Here is a 21,056-nt window from a genome sequence, read left to right on the forward strand (position 1 = left end):
AAGACATTAATATTGTGGTCCTGTACATAATAAATATGAAGAAGTCCCAATATCCACAGGGTCACACTTAAGTATACTCAAGATTGTAGCTGTCCTTTTGGTATCTTTTTTTCCATTAATACTGTGAGATATCTCACCTAAAAGAACTTACCAATCTGTCCCTATCCACCTGAAGCATCTCAAAATTATGCTTAAGAGAACTAAGCTCGCTGGCGTAGTCAGAGGGTAAGGAAATTGAACATGAGCCCTGTTTAGATTCATGAACTACTCTCAGCTTGCGGAGCTCCTGCAAATGTCTTTCTCGGTCATCTTGCAGACTGGCCATAGCCTTAGAGAAGGCATCCATCTGCTGAGCGTATTTCTCACACTCAGAGGAGAGTCTGTTAATTTCAAGATTTTGAGTGTTTAACAGCTTACATAGTTTTTCTAGTTCATCAGTAAGCTGGTCAAGAGTGATCTTGCTTTTAGCTTCTGGTGACTCCTGATTCCAAAGAGCATTTTCTTTGAGCACACTGAAGACATTTGATTTGAAGTCACTGAGCTCAGCTTCAAGCTTGTTAGCTCTTCTTTTTTCAGATCCAAGCTCAGAAATATACTTGTTCTGAAGTACCTTGAAGTCCTCTATTAATCTCTCCCTATCATCTTGCAGAGCTGTCATGGCTTTTCCAAAAGATTCAATTTGAGACCGCAGCTCTTTATTCTGAAACTGAACTTCTAACAGTCTCTTTTGTGGCAATTCAATAGCTTCATTTTCCATTAACTTAGGATCCAGCTCTGTATCTTTTGTATTTTTGCCAACCATTTGCTTGAGCTCTTGTAATCTTTGTTCCAGCTTTTCTTCAAGCTGGCTGTTGACTGAAAATCCCTTCTGTTGATCAAGTCTGTCTCCCTCCTGATGTGAGAACTTCTGCCTTGATTCAGAAGCCAACCTCTCTTTGTTTATGGAAGCAATCACAATCTCCAAGTCTTGAGCTTTTGATGTTAACTTTATATTTTCCAGTCTCAGAGACTCCATGTTCTCCTCCTGTACTTTCACAGCCAGCTCCATCTCTTTCATTTTTTTCTGAAGTATAAGTTTTTCCTGTTCAAGAATCTTAATGTTTTCCAATTTCTGTGTAAGTAATTCTTTCAACTGATTATCTTTTAGTGACAGAACCTGGTTCAGATCTTCCCTGTACTTTATAAGCTGTGCAGTGAGCATTGCGTTTTCAGAATGAAGATCATCTAATTCATTCCGTAGCTTCCTTAGTTCTTGTTTCAACATTCGGTTTTCATTAGCATTGTCAACTACAAGTCTCTCTTTCTCATATAAATCAACTTTGTGCTCACACTCTAGACTTTTGTGTTGCAAAACCAGGGAATCCCTGTCATTCTGGAGAGAAGACATTGCCTTTTTAAAGGCATCCATTGTACTAGCAATCTCAACCTTGTCTTGAACTGCTTTGTCTGCTTTTCTCTGAAGATTTTTCAATTCATTTTTCATCCTCTGGCAACTTTCATCAGATTGCCCTTTGGCCACCTGCAGAGACTTTATCTGCTGCTCAAAATCTGAAACTTGCTGTCTATGCTGAGCTTGTATTTGAGCAAGATAGTCTGAAATTTCTGTGTCCTTCGATGAAATCAGCAGTGAAATCTCTGTATCTTTCGTATTCAGCATGGCTTTCATGTGATCAGAAATAGCAACTTGTTTTTCCAACTCAGCTTGGATCTCACTTTTTTCCAAAGTAAGTTGCTGCACTTCCTGTTCTTTTCTAGTCAAATCATATGTTAGTGCTTCCATCTCCTTTTCTTTAGAATTATTTTTTATCAGCTGTGGAGAAGACTTTTTTTCTTTGATAAGTGCCTGAAAAGATTCTTCTTTTAATTTCAGAGCAGTTGCTAGTTCGTGTTGCCTGTTTTGAAGAAGGACATTTTCTGCTTTAATTCTCGAAAGCTCATCGAAATGGTGTGAATCCACAGTGGTTTGTACTATGTTCTTAGGTTCTTCAAGGACAGAACCTTTGTGCTCCAGTTCTTGAACTCGAGATATGTGTGCCTTTAATTCTTCTTGTAAAGATGCTATTGTCAGATTGTGGGTCTCTATCTGTTGCTGTTTATTTTCAATTGCCTCTTTGAACTGTTTCTCCCAAACTTTCATTTCACCAATGACTCTTTCCCTGTCATTCTGAAGGGATGACATGCACTTGGCAAAAGCACCCAACCTGGCTAAAGCATCATTTAGTTCAGTCTGAAGTTTCTTATTCTGAGTGTCTCTTATATCAATTTCTTCTCGCAGCTGATGGTGTTCACTCTGGATTCTTTCTTTCTCTCTTTGAAGGGTACTGCATTTTTCTTCTAAGCTGATCCATTCTTTCTGCCAAATTACTTTAAGATGCTGAAGATCAGATTTCATTTGGCTTTCATATTCCTTTTTCTGATTTAATACTTGGTTTTCTTTCTTTTTAAGTTCTTTTTTATTATTTAGGTTCTCATTTTCTAACTGCTCTACTTCAGCTTTAGATTTATCCAACAAACCTTTTTGTAAAGACAGCTTTTCAGTTAACTTTTGTATTTCTTCATTTGATTTGCTAAGCTTCTCTTCTGCATTTTTTAAATCTTTCTCAATTTTTTCACTTTTTGACTGTGCTAATTTCATAGATTTTTCCAAGTCTAAAATCATCTCCTGATATTTAATAGAATCTTTTTGCAATTGGTTGATCTCTTGTTGTTTTTCCCTGAGAAGTTCTTGCAATTCTTTTGTTTTATTTTTTGTTCCACTATTGTCTCTCTGAACAGATTTTACTTTTTCTTCAAATACTCTGACAATATGCAGCTGTTGTTCTTCTTTCTCTCTAATTACATTGGATTTCTCATTTTTTAAATCATCCAACTGCTGGGAAAGTAAGCTGATTTGAATTTGTTTGGATTTCAGTTTGTCTGTTGCTTGATCCAATTTTTTGCTGTGATTGAGCAACTCGGTTTCTAAACATTCTCTCTCATTTTTCACTTTATAAAATGTTTCTTGAACATTCTCTAATTCTTCCTGTAAGAGACATTTGTCATCTTCTAATATCTTAATTTTTTCACCCAGGCTTAGTATTTCTTGGTTAAGATTTTTACAATCATTTTCTAACTTTGATAATGAGTTTTCTTTCTTACACAGGGATTCTTCAGCATCTTTTAACTTTTCTGACATAATTTTATTCTCTTCCTTTAAGATCCTTAAAGTTTTTTCCTTTTCTGAGATACCTTCATTTACCAAATGAATGTGATTTAATAATGACTCCCTCTCATTAAGAGCATCATTGACTTTAGACTGTGCATCAAGCTCGGCCAATTCCAAATGTGCCTGGAGGTCCCTCAAAGCAGAATTTGTTACAGTAAAATCCTGAGAAAGGACCTCATTTTCCTTCTGCTTTTTCTCTAGGGTCTGCTTTAATGTTTCAGAAATGTCTCTTAATTGCTTATTTTCCTCTGTTAGTTGTTTGACCTGAAGAATACATTCATCAATATTTTTCTGATATTCTTCCAAGCACAAATTGTGCTCAGAAGCTTGTTTTTCTGCTTCAATCAGCAACTCCTTGATTTCCTGCTGTTTAGATTCAGCTAACTGCTTTAACTGTTCTTTCACATGTATATTTTCATCAGCGGCTCTTTGAAGCAGCTTTTCAGCCTCCTGTTTCTCAGCTTCACTTTCTTTCACCCGGTGAAGAATATCCTGCTTTTCTTTTCTAGTGACATCAATAATTTGTCTCATTTCTGCTATTTTACTACTAATATTCTCATAGGCCTGAAGCAGTGACTCATACTCCTGCTTTAATTCACTGTGTTTAGCTTTCCAACTTGTTAATTCAACTGTCTGAGAATCTTTTAAGGAATTCAACTGAAATGAAAATGCTTCCTTCTCTTGGACTATAGTTTCCATAGTAGATTTTAGACTTTCACATGCAGCAGTTAAGTTTTCATTTTCAATTAACAACCTAGCATTTTCTGTCGCAAGCATCTCCTCTTTATACAACACAGCCCTCAGTTCCTGTTTTTCTGAGTTCAACTGAGATAGCAGAAGTCCAAGGTCTTCGGTCTTTTCAACCAGTTGTTTGTTTTCCAGTATTAGTGATTCTATTTTATCTTTTAGGATTTTGTTTTCTTTCAGAGCTTCTTTACGTGATATCAAAGCAGCCTGGACCTTTCTCTGAAGTCGTTCTCTGCTTTTTTCTTCAGTATCATCTTTTTGTCCTTGTGGTTCATCATTTCTTCCATTTTCTTTCTTTCCCATCTTTGCAAGAGTCATTCCTACTGGTGCCTGATCTGTCCTTTCTGTTAATGTTATTCTTCCAATATGAGAGGCATCTAGTGATTCTTTTTCTATGGGAGAGACATTTAGCAGTGTTATAGAATTCTCTGTTTCTTGATCTCTGTTTTGCAATACATTGTCTGGATGCAGCTGCATACCAGTGTTCTGTTTATTATCTCCTACACATACTGCCACATTTTTGCCTGAATTAGAAATTGGTAAAACCTTCTCACGCAACATGTTTAGCTCCATTGATAGTTCCTTGTTTTCCTCACTGGCATGTCTTAGCTCCTCTTTCATATTGAGTAAGTTTGTATTTGACCTTTCCATGTTGTTTAAGAACTCTTCTCTCTCTTGCCTCGTTCTTTCAAAGGCTGTTCTAAAACGCTTTGCTTCTTCTTGACTCTCCTCTAAACTTCGCTGCAGCTGTAAAACTTCTTTCATTATTTCGTTTCCGTGATCAAACTTGCCTTTGAGATCCTTAAGAGTATTTTGCAAATATCTGATCTCTTCATCTTTCTCCGATATCTGGGTGTTCGCTTGTTGAATATCATGCTTCAAATTTTCAATTTCTTCCAGACTGAACAGGTGAGTGTCTTCAGTTTTCTTGAACACATCCTTTTCAGAGTTTACACTATCAATCATAGCCTTAACACTTACCAGTTCATTTTTATACAGGTCTAATTGTTGTTGAAGTTGATTTCTCTCAACCAGCATATTCTCTTTGTCTTTCTTATATTTGTGCTCCAGATGTTCAATAGAGGTCTTCAGTATTGCTGCTTCTTGTTCTTTCCTATCAAGTTCTAATGACTTCACTTTTAGCTCTTCTTGAAATTTTTCTTTTTCATTCATTAATTTCATATAGCCATTACCAATTTTTGCCATATCATCCTCTTCTTCGACTACTATTTTACTTATCATATTCTCTGATTCTTCTAACATAGCATGGCCCTTTGCATTAAGCTCCTCCGATTCCATGGTTTTCTTTTCAGCATTTTCACTGTGAGGCAGAGCTTCAGAAGATGCCAATGTTTTCTGAAGAGAGCATAAAAGCAACAGATTAGAGTCGAATTCTTCACACTTTTTCTGATTGACGGCTTGGAGTGCTTTATATTCTGTTTGTATGATTTCAAATTCCTTTGTTATTTTATTAATCCTCGCTAGTAGTGTATCACGTTCTTCTTTTATTTTTTGATTTTTTTTAGCGCTTTCTTTACGGGCCACAAGCAGTGCTTGGAGTTTCTTTTGCAAGATTTCCTTTTCTTTCTGCAACTGATGAGTTTCACTAAGGGAATGTGTACTATCTCCACAAGAACCTCCAGCATGCAATGTATCTTCTGTTTCATTCATTTGTTTACATGTTTCTTCTTTCTTGGCTATATCAGCTTTGAGGTGTTCTATGGTTAAGAAAAGCTGAGAACGTTCCTCTCCATACATTCGCTCTCTCTCAGTGAGCTCAGACTGCTTTTGTTGAAGATGAGAATCTTTCTCCTGTAGACAAATTAAATTCTTATCAGACGTGATTTTTTGTTCAGCAAGGGCAACTTTTAATTCTGTAAAATTCTTCTGTAACTCTTCCAAGTGCATTGTCTTAGTGGTTAATAGTTCACTTATATCGTATATTTTAGCATCTTTTTCTAACAATTTTCCTTTTAGTCCTTCAAGTTGAGATTCCAGATTTCTATTAAGAGCTTCAGCACTTTTAACCTGCTTTGTTACTTCATCCATCTGTTCAAGTATGCCTTGTGTTTTTTTATACTCTCTTTCTGTAAATTCTTGATGGGTTTTTTCAAGATTCTCAATTTTTTGCATTAAATCCTTCCTCACTATCAAAGCTGCTTGAAGCTTCTTTTTCAGATTATCTTTTTCTTGACTTATTTTTTCCAAAAAAACATTTATTTGTGCCTTCTCATCCAGTAATTCTTTAATTGTTTCTTCCTTTTCAGTTAACATAACTTGACAGAGTTCACTTTCCTTTTTATATTTTTCTACTTTTTCTTCTATTATGCTAGTTTGACTAGCTTCCAATTGCTGTAGTTTGATAGTAAGTGCGTTTTTTTCATCAGAAAACTTTACCATCTCGTTAGATAAAGATTCCATGACTTGAGTAACTGCACAATCCTTTTCTTTCAGCTGCTGGCTTAGAGTAGAAATCAAATCTTTCTGTTGGCTACTTTGAGAAATTAGGTTTTCTATCACCTGGTTTTTGTACTGTAGTTCTTCTGCAAGTTTTGCTTCTTTTTGACATTGGGTGTTCAATGTCTTGCAATTGTTTTCAAGTTCTTTTTCCAATTTATCACTTTTTTCTTGAAGAACACTAACTCTCTTCTTCATGTCTGTTAATTCTGTGCCCTTTTCTTCACAAAGAGACTTCTGCTTATATAATGCCTCCTTTGCAGTACTCAGTTCATTTGACAAATATTCCATCTCTGATTGATTAGTATCTCTGACCCTCTCCAACTGATTCTGTATCTGTTCTTTCTCCTCCCTCAAGGACTCCATACTTTCTAACTGCATATTCAAGTGATACATCTCTTTCTCTCTCTCTAGCAGGGATCGTTGCAGTGCCTCTGCTTCAGATTCTTGGTTAAGAATCTTATCTATTAGAGTAGATAACTTTTCCAAAATAGCCTTACTTTCAGTTACTTGCTGACAAGCATCACTATCACTATCTTTGATGAAATACCCACTGTGTGATAATGCACACAAGTATCTGGTAAGCTCTTTCTTAATCACGTCCTGTTCTTGTTGTAAAAACTGAATCTGAGCATCTTTGGATTTCAGTTCCCTTTCTGAATCATTCAGTTGTTTAAGACTAATTTCATTTTGTTGTGTTGCCCTACCAAGTTCAGTCACATATCCCCTTTCTGACTCAAGAAGACCATGTTCTAGCTTTTCAACCCTAAGCTTTAATTCATCAACTTCTTTACCCTTCACACTAACCTGCATCTGCAACTGCTCTTTCTCATTCTCCAGCTGCAAAGTGATGGCATGTAGATGCATTCGTGATTCATTCTCACTGCTTTCTAATTTTTCATTAAGTTCTTTCAGTTCTTTTGAATTCTTAACCAGTTGCTCATTTTCCATACTGAGCTTATCAAAGTTCTCCTGCAAAAGAGTTTTGTCTTTCATTAAAGACTTTACCTGTTGTTCCAGCTTTTCCATTAAAAGTATATGATCTTGATGCTCTTGAGACTTAGAATTTAAAACACTGAGCTCAGAATTTAAGTACTCAATATGCTTAGCTTGCTGGGTGCATTTTTCCTGTAAAACCTGCAACTCGCTCTCTCTGTTTTGAACATTTTGCCGCCATAATTCAACTTGTTCCAATGTTTTCTGGTACTCTGATTTGGCAGATTCCAATTCAGCTGACAAAGTGTCAAGTTTCTTCTGACTAACTGCAATATTTTCATCCTTCTCTTGCAAAAGCTTTTTAAGTGTAGCTGAGTTTTTTTGTAGCTCTTCTCTAAGTTGCTCAATCTCATTACTAAGAACCCGAACCTTGCTTTCAGCTTGCTGCACACTCAAATCCTTCTGATCTAAAGAATTTACCAATTCAGAAATATAGTCCTCATTTTTATTCAGAGTAGCACTGAGTTCGTTTCTTTGTTCATACTGAGCAGCAAATTTGTCCTGCAGTGACAAGAAAGCTTCCTCTTTTTCCTGTGCTAGTTCTTTTGACTTTTGGATTTCTTTGGTCATTTCATTGATTTGACCATGAAGCTGAGAAATCAATTGCAATTTTTCTTCATTTGTGTTTAAGTCGTCTCTTAGTTTTTCCACAAGACAGGCATTACTCAAAAGAGAAGCTTCTTTTTCTGCCAGTGCCTGGTTAATGTTGTTTATAATGTTCTTCTGATCATTTATTTCTTTTTTTAGATTAAAGTTTGATTCTTCCAAATCTTTAACTTGCTTCCTCGACATTTCACATTCCGTTTCTTTCTCCTGAAGTCCAGTCTTCAATGTATTGTTAAGCAATAAAGTATTATTCACCATGGACTCTTTTTCAGAAATGACTGCTCTTAACTGTTCTGCTTCAGATATCAATGATTGTACATGTTTCTGCTGCACAGAGGAAGACTCAGAAATGCAGGCTTGCAAATTAATACATTCTTCCTCCTTTTGTTTTAAAAAGTTATCTTTCTGTGTAATTGACTGACTTAATTCTTCAGTCTTTTTGGTCATGTTTTCAATCTGACTCTGAAGGTTAGAAATTATTTCCATATTCTCAGACAGTTGAACTCTAAGCAAATCAGATTCCTCAGATTTATTTTTCAGCAATTTTAATTCTTGGGTTTGTTTCTTCAATTCGTTTTCTTTTCCTTGTACCTCTTGCCTAAGTTGATCAATATCACAATGTAAAACCTGTACTTGGCTTTGCAAATCTGAAACCATCTGCAAGTATGTCTTTTCGCCTGAATCTTTCTTTTCTTTCATTTGCTCAATCACAGCTTCCTTTTGGAAAAGGAGGGTCTCTTTAGCATGGAAATTACATTTTAAAGTTTTTATTTCACTGACCAAGTTATCAATTTGGTCTGTGAAGGCTAAAACACTGTAACCTTGCTGAGACAACTGCACATTTAAGGGAATTACTCCCTCACACTTTTTCAAAAATGTAGCATTTATTGTTTCAATATCTGCTTTTATTTTTTCATTTTCTAATTTCAACATATGAGCTTCATGTTTTGTGGACACAATTTCACTGTGATGTTGTGTTAACTGATGCTGTAAAGCATCACACTCACTTGATTTTGCACTGCAAATAGCCAAAGCACTGTCCTTTTCACACTTCAAAATGTCTACTTCTTTGACTAATAATACTATCTGGTCACTTAATGCTGTGCACTCTTCCATTTTCTTGGCAATCTGCTTTTGAAGTTCCTCAAGCTCTAGCCTTTGAGATGACACAACAGAGTCTTTTTCTTCAAGCTGATGAGAAAATTGGACACCATCATCTTGAAGCCTTTCTACCTCTCTCTCCAGTTCTACCATATTGACTTTTTCTTCTTCTATTTGTCTAAGTAAATCATCATTATGCCTGCTTTTTTCATCTAGAGATTTGCTTTTAACTTCAAGCTCCATTTTTATGTCCTGAACTTGTTTCCATAATGATGAAACTTTTTCTTTCTCTTGACTAAGCTGTAGAGCCATTTTACTACATTCTGACTCTTTTTGACTTAACAATCCTTCTTTTTCCACCACTCTGTCTTTGACAGCTTGCAACTGAATGCTAAGCATTTTTATTTCTTCACTTAACTGTTCTGTCCGCTCTCTGCTTTTAGAGAGCTGATCTGCTAACAGGGCACACTCCTTTTGTTTTTCTATTAACTGCTCTGCAACTAAATTTTCTTTTTGTTTTACAAGGTTTGATAGTTCTTCCACCTTGTTTTTAAATGTCTCTTTATCATGACTAACTTCTGAAAGTATTCTTTGGTGTTCAATGGCAGCGGCAGACATCTTACTCTCCATTTCAGTCATAGACTGAGCACGCTTCAACAGTTCACATTCTTTTAGATCCAGTAATTTAGACAAACTCTCATTCTCACTGATTAATTGTTGTTTCTCCCTCTCCATGGTATGCACCTCACTGCTGAGATCTTCAATACTTTTAAGCTGACCTGCAAACTCTTTTTCCTTCTGCTCAAGAGCTGCCTGAAATTGGCTATTTATGAGGATGCTAGCCTGTCTTTCTGTTTCCAGTTTAGTAATTATTTCATATTTCTCATGCAGCTTATTATTAATTTCTGTTAACTTAACTTCCTTATTGTTCAGCTCCTCAGCTAACTTGAATTTTTCCTTCTCACTTTGCTGCTCTACGGTTTTAAGTTTATCTTTTAATGAAATTATGATCTCTTTTTTTTCCTGCAAAGATTTTTTGGCAATCTCTAGACGTTCAGTATGTTCAGCAAGCTGCCTGGATAAGTTGGCTAACTCTTCATCTTTTTTAGCATTTTCTAAAGTTAATTGATTGTACGAATCTTTCACTGATTTCAGTTCATTCGCAAAACTTTGCTCTTTGTTTTCTCTTTCTTTTAGCAAGGTATTCAGATTTTCCTTGGCAGAAACATGTTCATCAAGCTGGGATTTGAGATGTTCCATTTCTTCCTTATATTTTCTCTCTGTTTCGTGCAACTTCTCCATTGATTTGCTTATCTGTTCTTTAAGCGATTTAATTTGGGATTCACACTCCATGAGTTTATTGGTATAAGTAACATCATGGGTCTTGATTTCCAAATTAAGTTCTTTTATTGTTTTGTTGGACTCTTTGATTTGCTTAAACAAGTCCTCATTTTCTTTGGTTCTGGCTTCATTTTCAATTCTCTCCTTTGCCAGCTCAGATTCCACTGTGTTTAGCTGCTGTGAAAGTTCTGAAATCTTGTTGCTTGCATCCTTCACATCAGCAGTTTGTACATCTTTCAACAACTGGGCTTCCCTTTCAACCCTGGACAGAGCACCTTCCATTTCTCGTATGTCATCCTCTTTGCACTTGATCTGGCATTTCAGAATATTAATCTGTTCAGAGTACTCAGTCATACTGGAAGAAAGAGCAGTAATTTCTTTGTCTTTTTCAGTTACAACTTCTTTGAGGTTGTCAATTTCTCTTTCCCGTCTCTGAAGGTCTTGAATAAGTTGAGATCTCTCTTCTAAATGGCTTGTGTTCAATCTATCAAGTTCTTCATTTGTCTGCTCAAGCTCCAATCGTATTACTTCTATAGCAGCATCCTGTTTCACAGTCTGAAAAGAAAAATAAAAGGAACAATTTAAGATTCATTCAATGATGCTATCTCTCTCTCTGTCATAGTTGTGGCACCCTAGGGACTCCAAGAAACTGTTTCCTTTTGCTCTGCCCCACCTTACCCTAATACATCACTTTTTCAATAACTTCAGTTTGTTTTTTAAAGGACCAAGATTTAAGTTTTTTTGGAACTGTATAACAGTTTTCTGGTTTTCTCCCAAACATATTATTATATTTGAAAATTATGTGTACTGTTTATATATAATGCATATGACTAGAATGGCAGTTACACCTGAAGTCACACATAAACTTTCCATTCAGTTTTTAAAATTACCTTTTCTTTAAAGGCAGCCACTTTTTCAGTTAGGTCACTGATAAGGGCTTTCTGTTCTGCACACTCCAGGCCATAAGCACTGCACTTCTTTAAGGCATCTTCCAACTAGAGGGATGAAAAAAAAAACTTCATTTAACATTATATGCAATCAAGATTAATGAAATGTTGAAATATAAACTAGGATGATCTTTGTTAAGACCGGATAACCCAAATAAATTCGCTTCATAGCTGAACATGTATTTAATCTCAGCTGGGTGCAATTTTTGATGTACAATAACTTCTACTAAACTGACTCAGCCGTATACAGTTATGTTAGTTTTCACTGAGTTTCACTCACCTGTTTGGCACAGTTTGGATAGCATTCTAAGCATCTTGCATGATTGTATGATTCACCCATTTCCTCCTACTTCCACCACTGTGAATTGATATGCCCTGAGGTCAGAAAATTAAACCAGGACTAAAGGCTAGTTTCAGTCTCTAATCTCACAGCAAACTATGGTTAAATGTAACTGTTGTATGTGACACCAAAGGTGTAGTTATTGCTAATTAGGAAGAGAGCGGAAATATGATATGCAAGCTCTAGTAGAAGTCTGAGTACCAAGCCATTATGTGAACTGGACAATATGGTCATTTGAAGAGTGATTTATAAAATAGACTTGCAGAATATTTCCAGTATACCAATAAATATTGATTTGACCTAGATCTATGCAAGCAAAGAAAGAAGATGGAATAATTTCCCTTCCTTTCAATAAGAACATATTTCTTGTAAGACCCAGATGTAAGAAAACAGCAGTACGTTCACAGTTACTTCCTTTTCAACTCAACCAGACAAATCCAGCCCAGTTTTGAGAGTCTTTTGTTTACAATAGTGAATCAGGTTATATATAAAAAATCTATTTTGTTTCACCACAAATAAGTTGATCATTATTGATAAAAAAATATTTTACCAAAGTTAACGACCTGGGTTAACAGCATCTTCCTACTGTACACGATTAAAATAAATTCCTCTTGAATATGATGACTAATGCCAGAATCCAACATATAATGGATTGAATTCAACACATTCACCTGGGTTTAAGTACAAGGTATCATTGGAATTTGTCTGCCATAGATAGAGCTACAATGCATCACTATTACAAAGGAAGAATGTCAGTTGAAACCAGTGGGATTTCTGATCCCATTATAAAACTGTACTCTCATTTCCATTTCACCAAGGTCATTCTAAAAGGCTAAATTGTTGTAGAAACAAATAACTTAGTTCATTCCACCCTTTTCAGTAATACAGCAATGATATCAGGCAGAATTCTGCCTAGGCTGATGTAGGTGGCATGTAGTAATGGGAGCAGGAACAAGATGGCTCTGGATCCACACAAACTGGATGGTATTATTGTAAGAGTAAATTGCTCTGCCAGTTCAGGAGTTGCTATGACAGCTTTCTTTGGTAACAATTTTGAAAATCTATTTATTGAATTTATAACCTGCCTTTCTTCTGGGATGGGATCCAAGGCAGCTTCCGCTATCAATCCCTTCAGCTGCTACACAATATTGCAGCCTGGTATACTGATATAACACACCAACAGGATTCTGGCCCTTACGGGCTTACAGGTGATGCAAGCAGGAAAACATGAAGTGCTCTATGAACAGCTGAACACATGCCAGAGGTATGTTCTGACGCACTCAAGCAGCACAGCTCACCTTTTGTTCGGTTTGCAAAAGCTTTTCACTCAGTTCCTTGTTTAGAAGGTCTCTCTCTTGAAGTGAACTTCTCATGTATTCTATCTGTTCCAGTTTTTCTGTTGTACTTGAAATCTTTTGATCCTTTTCCCCAAGCAAACTTTCAAGCAAGCCATTCCTTTCATTCAGTCTGTCAATAAAATAAATTAAGCTCTGAACAAATCAAAAAACATTAAGGTAAGGATTATTCATATGCTCAGGTCTCTGACAGCAGGTGGACTCTCACAAAGTGACAAGTCTGATTCTTTTGGCTCAAGCTACCCAATCCCTCCCATTTGCAACAAAACTGGCAAAGTGTAGTGCGCAACTCCTGCGGAATCGGATAGGCTTTTCAACTTGGCAAGTTCTTTCTGGTTTGTGTGTTTAAAATACATACAAATTGTTTTGCTATACATTTAAAATTAACAACATTAATTAAAATTAATCATTCATTATATAATTCCCAGCACTATATAAATGTATTAGAATTATACAATCAAAGAGTTGGAAGAGATCACAGGGGCCATCCAGTACAACCACCTGCCATGCTGATTAAAGAGACACATGTTCCAGCACACACTTGTGATGTGTCTCCTGCGGCAACCTCACCTCCAAACCCCACTTTTCAGTGCAAAACAGTGCTGCCAAAACAGCGGGGCAGCATGCATGCAACTATTTACTTTAGCTGGACATATGGTGACAGGCATCGCAAAAACCGCCCAGGGGTTCCCAGCAGCACCCTGAGCATGATGCTATTGTTGTACATTCAGCTAAAGAACAATAACTGACTTTTCTCTGCTGCTTCCCCATCTTTCCAGAAAATTAAAAAGGCTTTGGAGCAAGAAGGGGATTAGGAGTAGATTAGGAGTGGTCACTCTGTGCTCAGAACAGAATTCTGCTCCAGTGACCCAAAAAGTGGGTTATTAGAGCATAAGTCAGACTCGTTCATAAAAAAGAAACCAGACGTAATATTTGGGGAAAGGGATATCCTTCGCTTCCCATTACTTCCTACACTGAAAAAGAATGTAGAGCAAGATAGGTTCGGGGCACACTTTATGTTTTCTTTTACCCTTTAAGTTGTTCATTGAAACTGGAAACAAGAACTTGATGTTTCTCTGCATCACGTGCATGCTGGTTGCGCAGCTGCGTAAGCTGGGACTGCAAACGATCATTCTCATTCTGTAAGAAAATTATATACATAAGAAGCACTTTCAATGACTAAAACACTAGTATTATTTAAAATGGGAAACTAGATTCTTTCTTATATAGTTTGCTAACTATTATCAAAAGAAGTACCATCAAACAAGGACAACGTAATTCCTTTTGAAAGGTTCTTCCCATGGTGATCTTGTCATGTGATTATCACACCCGAAAAAACCAAATCACACCATGCTAAGCTCAACTGTGTAGGAGCTTACTTCTAACATGAAATTGGCTCAAAAATCCAGATATGATTTTTAAACCCCATAATTTGATGTCCAGCAGCACTTTAATTGGAAAATAGGTGATGTAGAATCCATTCCTGGCCCCTTATTTTCTTATATTTGTCAAAAACCAACTGACGATTTGTAGCAAGGTGTATAATAAATTGTTGAATGCAAGTCATACTCATGAAGCAAGCCCCTCTGACACAGTTGATTTGTTATGCAATCTAAATACGTTAGTCTACCCAGCTTCATAAAATTAGAGTGTAAGATAAAACTGCAGACAGCAAGCAAAAACAGCAGCAGCTCAGACAAACTCAACATCGCTGTTAAATGCCGGGTAGGTTAGATAAAATACCAAAAATCACTTCTAAGAAAAATAAGCCATCAATTCAAAAGGCGCAAAACACACCTGTACAGCCCTCAATAGCAGCCCTTCTTCCTCTACACCAAATGCCACCTGTATTGAAATGCTTTGTTACAATGCAAATATACAGTGACATTACTGTTTCGGAAAAATGCGGTAGCCCACCATTACACATATGCATTTTAGTATGTTAAGGGATCTGTTAGTCACATGCATAGATTAACAGATCAGGTATTTAAAATTGTGGGCTGTTTACATGAAGCTTTGATACCCTAGTTTATTGTGTGCTCCAGGTGTCTCAAATTTCAGTTGTCTTAAACTGTTAAATTTCACTGACATGTTTTTGAGTTGTAGTGGATTGTTCATAACATTCCCTGGGTCTTTGCTATAATAGTGCCACCCTTTCACTTCATGGCATTCACTATAACCTACCTAGAAGACTTTTGTGTTTAGTTCACAGTTTAACCTTTTGATGTCAGAACATTCACAAGCATTTCTTAATCACGCTATATCTCAGTCAAGAGCAGACAGAAAGGAGGTGGAGAGGAAACTCATGTCAATAAATAATTGCACTTGCAAACACAGAGGAGCAAAAAGAGCAGCCACTGGGCAAATCAGATGTAACTTGCAGGAATTATTCCTTCCAGTAACAGAACCTGAATCACAAGCAATTCCCAGTCTGCACATCTGTAATCATCTCTTTTGGCAATCAATCCACATTCCTACCTTTTCAACTTTAATTATTTGAAGATATACATTAATTAAAATTCTAGTTTACAATTCACATACAGATTTGTACAAATATAATAAAACAACAAAACACCACAAAACCACAACACTAACCAAGTGGGGGTCCACCTATTTGCTGACAAGATCCTGCGGTACATAACTAACTCTGCAGAATCAGAGTCCAGCAATAAAATACTCTTTCTTTTTTCTTTTCTTTTTTGCAACTCACAGGTCTTAAGATTAATTACAATAATTCATCTCTCAATATGTTCCTGTGGATGTATCACAGCATTCAGAAACTTTCTGCCTTGAAGACTTCAGGTAACCAGAGGTTACTATCACTAAAAATACATGTCAGCTGAAACACAGAAATTTTAAGTCACTTGAGAAATGGGTTTTGGAGACATTTAAAATGTAAGTAAAATTTTCTCTTTTCCTTTTAGGTAAAAAAATTATTACAAAAGCTTTTCTTTAAGTTTCTATATTGATTCCAAACTCCCCCCCCCCCCCCGCACCTACTTAAAAAGCAACTGGCTAACCAACTGAACCCCTGGTTAAACCACTGAGCTGTAGAACTTGCTGACCCAAAGGTTTGCAGTTCATATCTGGGTACCAGGGTGAGCTCTCGCTTTAGGCTCAGTTTCTGCCAACCTAGCAGTTCAAAAACATACAAGGGTGAGTAGATCAATAGGTACCACTCCGGCGGGAAAGTAATGGCGCTCCATGCAGTCATGCCGGCCACATAACCTTGGAGGTGTCTAAGGACGCCAGCTCTTCGGCTTAGAAAAGGGAGATGAACACCACCCCCCAGAATTGGCTCCAGAGAAGTATTTCTACAGAAGTTATTAAATATTCTGAGGTTGCACCCCAACCCTGGAAAGCAAAAACTGCTTTATAGTACAAAACGGTTCAAAATCAGAATCACACCAAATGGCTGTGACACGGACAGGAGTGATGGGGAACAGCTATTGTTACAACAAGGAGAACTTGCAAGACAGGTATTTTATCCACATACCTGTCCAATTTCTATACAAATTATGGAAAGTGGAGATCTATTCTTTACATTAAAAGGACTATTTGAGGAAAGGGAATTAATCCAGTCCCCCAGGTGCACTTTATCCTTCCATCCTTACATTCATCTAAGCTATTTAAGCATCCAGTCTAATTTCCTTCAGATCGAGACTGATAGAAAATCACACAAATTGACAGAACAGAAGAGAGACCTCCACTTCCTAACACATACCTGTAGAGCTTCCATTCTGCCTTGGAGCTGCAATCGATCTTCAAAGTCCCGACAACGTTCTTCCAAAAAGAGAATTTGTTCTTGCAACTGATTTCTTTCCAATTCTAACTCTTCCACTACGGTCCGTAAACCTATTTAAATCGAAGGTCATTTTATTAGCAGTGTCAGGTCCAATCAAATCATGACTTTTAAATAATTATCCTATTGACTAAATCTGACAACAATTCTGAAGAATTCTTTGTCTTATAAATGAGAACGTTTCATCAAGCCCATCTGAACAATTATGGGAATATCTCTTCTAAGGTGATACTGACTTGATTTTTTTTTCGTTTTTAGCTGCTACTTCTAGCAATCTTTTAATAAATCAAGTGTCTCATTAATCAAGGGATTTTTTACTCAATTAAAATAACAAACTGACAGAACATCACTATCTTTTTTCCTGTTATACAGTTTGTGTACAATGCTTTTGGCAATGGCTAGAAGCATATACAGGCATAGAAAAAATTATATACACGGAGCTCATCGGACTCTACCTTATATGATAGGAAATCTTAACCACACTCAGCTGAACACAACTTCAGCCCTTTCTTCAGTCAGATATCTTGATAAGTGATGAATATCTGAGTGCAGAAAGGATTTTTGTAACCATATCCAGTCTCTCCTTCCTTGAAGAGTTCAGATTCCATGAGCAGGTTTTAAATCTTAGACATAAGATTTTTTCTTCTTTTTACAACAGTTTATGTTCCTGCAGGATTTTTCTCTACTATAAGAAAAATGTAGTGGCTATTTAAACACAAATGATGCTTCAACTATTTTATACTGAACTTTCTATACTTGGCAAATATTACATAATGGGTTAAATATGAAATATTTCCTTTTTAAACATGCCAGGTGAGATCACTATACTATACAATTTGGGAGGGGGAGTTATCTGGGTTTTTAATAGAAAAAGTAGACAACATGTGCCCCTCCAATGTTGTTGGACTACAATTCCCATCATTGCACAATATTGGCTATACTGACAAGTGATGATGGGAATCACAGTCAAACATTTGAAGGGCACAATATGTCCATTTCTATATTGTAGTTTTTTAAATATAATTAAATTTTTCAACTGAAATCTCCAGGATTTCTCTTGTGCTTCGAAGTTGTACTATAATAGCAACAAGGGAGACTTTATTTTCACATCCCAGTATGCAAAATAATTCAGATGGAAGTGTTAGCAATGTAAATAATTGATCTGAACTCTACTAATTATGCTTGTATAGAACCAAACACTGAAGCAAGTTCTGGCTTAGGAGATTAATATCTTTGAGCCTAACCAAACTCACAAAACTACTGTAAGGATAAAATAGAAGTAAGAGGGAACTGTAAATGCTGGCTGAACTTCCTTGAAAGAAGGATATAATAAAATATAACATAATAAATGTCTAATTATCCAAAACGCATTAATCTCACTAATCAAAGCAACCTTAAATACATATAAATGTGGCCTTAATTTCCTTAACAGGCCACATGCATTCCCTGAAAGATGCGATTTTTATTACAAATTCTAAAGCAATTAAAATGTACTTTCTAAAAAACAATAAAACAGGTAGTTTTTTGCTACAGATACAAATATAGCTTAACAAACAGGGCATGAAAAACAATTGAAAATAATGTCTGGCTATGAAGGTGTTTTCACAAGAACTTAAAAAAAATCTTACCATGAATGACAACACTCTTTATTCACAACTCAGAATCCAAGGTGTTAAATCACGACTAAGTTCTAGTTTTGAACCAAAACTAGACAGTTCATCCAGCACGCACATGCTTCAAATTGAAACAAAAAGACAAGCCAAAAAAATTCAACAGATACAAACACAACACAACATGGTTTGTTAGTTGAATTTGCAAAACAAAAATATGACAAAACAGATGTTGGTGCATGCTTTAATAAACTGTCTAGTGGTTGCCACACCTGTGTTAGAAGAAGTGTACTCTGGCCACCAACCTCCCATATTTTCTCCTTCAGCTGAATCAGTGCTATCCAAAGTCACATTCAGCTCTTCAAAGCACTGCTTTCCATCAAAATCATAATCTTCCTGAATGGAGGACAGGGAAAGAAACCTTAAATTAATAGCCTGCAAAATCCAAATTGTAACATCTGAGGATAACAACACTTTATTCTTGAAACTATCCTTAGATTAATGAAGAGCGCAGGTAAGATATTCACTTTTGCAACTATCCATATTAAGATGCCACATACACCTAGAATGCAAGAAGAGTGCACTTGCTACTTATGCTGACATCAACAAAAATATGCAACCAACTTACCTGGAGTTTCCTGCTGGACTGGGCCATCTTTCTTCTCTCCGGATGCATTCTGCCAATCCCTTGACCTGTGGCCAGTTCCTCCTCCAGCTCCTGCTGCCCTGAGACTATGGCTGGATCAGAGCAGCCAGGAAAGAACCAGTCATCCTCAATCAGTTTTGTGCCACAGGAAAGCAATCACACATCAGACAAACATGTTGTAGACATTGAAAAAGGGTCAGTGATACAGACAGGGGTTTATGAAGAACTGGCAGGAATAGGGTATAGATGCACTCCATATCATTATCCACCTTGTGATTTCCCCCTCAGAGCATATGAAAACTATCCATATGCGATTCTTTTAAAAGAAGTCACAGGGAGTATAAATCTCACAGGCATTACTTTCCAAATAAAGAAGAATTTGTAAATGGATACTGACAAAGAGGGCAGCCACTTATCTATTCAAATTAGGTTTAAATTAGGTTCAAATTAAGTCAATTATATTTAAATGTAGCTGATATGTGTGCTAAGTACCTTATTTATTCAATTGTGCATATATTTTTATGAAACCTTAGCAACCCATTTGTTTGGTTTTTAATATTAAAGGGTGCCCTTATTGCGGTACTATGTGGAAGTCACCACACACTTCAGCCTGGCATCAAGCCATATATAACATTAGATAGTAAATAATATAGACTCATTGGACAATAACACACAATCATTTCAGAATTCAGAAGCTTAAATTAATGCAGTCCATTATGATAAATGATTATTATTTGCTTATTTTAAAAACATTCCCATCTGTTTTGTGTGATTAACAAAGCATGTTTATTTGGAAGATATTTCATGTAAAGCAGACAAGTCAGCATGAAAACGTGAAGGCAAAGTTGGCTCCATACTTTATTTGCTAATAAAGCAGTAACTAAACTTCAACTATTCAACCTCAACAAATCAGTGTATTTATTCAAAGATTTATAACTATATTACTGAGGGAAACACCAAGATGTATAAGTATAGACTTTATATGTTATATCAGTGGTTCTCAACCTGGGGTCCCCAGATGTTTTTGGCCTTCAACTCCCGGAAATCCTAACAGCTGGTAAACCGGCTGGGATTTCTGGGAGTTGTAGGCCAAAAATATCTGGGGACCCCAGGTTGAGAACCACTGTGCTATATGAACTAGACTTTGTAACCTATGCTGGAAGAAACGAAGACCGCCAGCACTGAAGCGATGATTTTTCACCATCAATTTTGCTGGACTGGCCACATTGTCCAAATGCCCAATCATTGTCTCCCAAAGCAGTTACTATACTCTCAACTCAAGAACAGAAAATGAGATGCTGGACAGCAAAAGAGACTTAAATATGGACTTAAAGCTAACCTCAAAAAATGTGGCATAAAGACCAAGAATTGGGAAGCCCTGGCCCTCAATCACTCTAACCGGAGGTCAGCTGTTACCAACAGTTCTGTGGATTCTTGAAGAGGCATGAATAGAGAGAGAAAGGGAGAAATGTGCCAAGAGGAAGGCACATGAAGCAAACTCTTGTTGAAAATACCTTCTATCTGGAAATGTATGTCCTCGCTGCAAAAGACCATGTGGATTCAGAATAGGTCTCTACAGTCATATGTGGACCCAATGTCATAGCTCTACACTTGGAAGACAATCTTACTCGGTCGCGAGTGAAAGTGTATGATAATGATGCTGAAGTCTGATTAAGGAGTTAGGTTCACTGAATCTTCTATATTTTTTCTCTTATCTGTACTTTTATCTACAACTATAAGCTGTCATTGTGACAAACACAAAGGTATTGTGACTACACGTTTCAATTGTTTTTATATATGTTTTTATATTGTTATGTTGACTGTTTTTAATCGCACTTTTATGAATGCATGGCACTGAATCGTGCCAATCTGTAACCAACCTTGAGTCGCCATATGGTTGAGA

The 21,056-nt window shown here is 36.5% G+C and overlaps 1 protein-coding gene across 5 annotated transcripts in view; it reads right to left on the reverse strand.

Moving 5' to 3' along the window:
• LOC132768809 (golgin subfamily B member 1-like) overlaps nucleotides 1-21,056 on the reverse strand; it is a 61,925-nt gene that overhangs the window by 13,229 nt on the left and 27,640 nt on the right. For 2 of the 5 annotated variants that reach the window (XM_067462712.1, XM_067462711.1), the window contains exons 15-22: nucleotides 19,136-19,245; nucleotides 18,780-18,903; nucleotides 16,820-16,950; nucleotides 14,893-14,940; nucleotides 14,126-14,235; nucleotides 13,039-13,207; nucleotides 11,344-11,448; nucleotides 152-11,008 (exon numbers count right to left, since the gene is read on the reverse strand). In XM_067462712.1, the coding sequence (XP_067318813.1) occupies nucleotides 152-11,008; nucleotides 11,344-11,448; nucleotides 13,039-13,207; nucleotides 14,126-14,235; nucleotides 14,893-14,940; nucleotides 16,820-16,950; nucleotides 18,780-18,903; nucleotides 19,136-19,245 (11,654 nt within the window). The remainder of the gene's footprint in view (nucleotides 1-151; nucleotides 11,009-11,343; nucleotides 11,449-13,038; nucleotides 13,208-14,125; nucleotides 14,236-14,892; nucleotides 14,941-16,819; nucleotides 16,951-18,779; nucleotides 18,904-19,135; nucleotides 19,246-21,056) is intronic. The other 3 variants (XM_067462713.1, XM_060765117.2, XM_060765100.2) reach the window with 3 other exon arrangements.

Source organism: Anolis sagrei, chromosome 1 (genome assembly GCF_037176765.1).
Source record: "Anolis sagrei isolate rAnoSag1 chromosome 1, rAnoSag1.mat, whole genome shotgun sequence".
Taxonomy (NCBI): Eukaryota; Metazoa; Chordata; class Lepidosauria; order Squamata; family Dactyloidae; genus Anolis; species Anolis sagrei.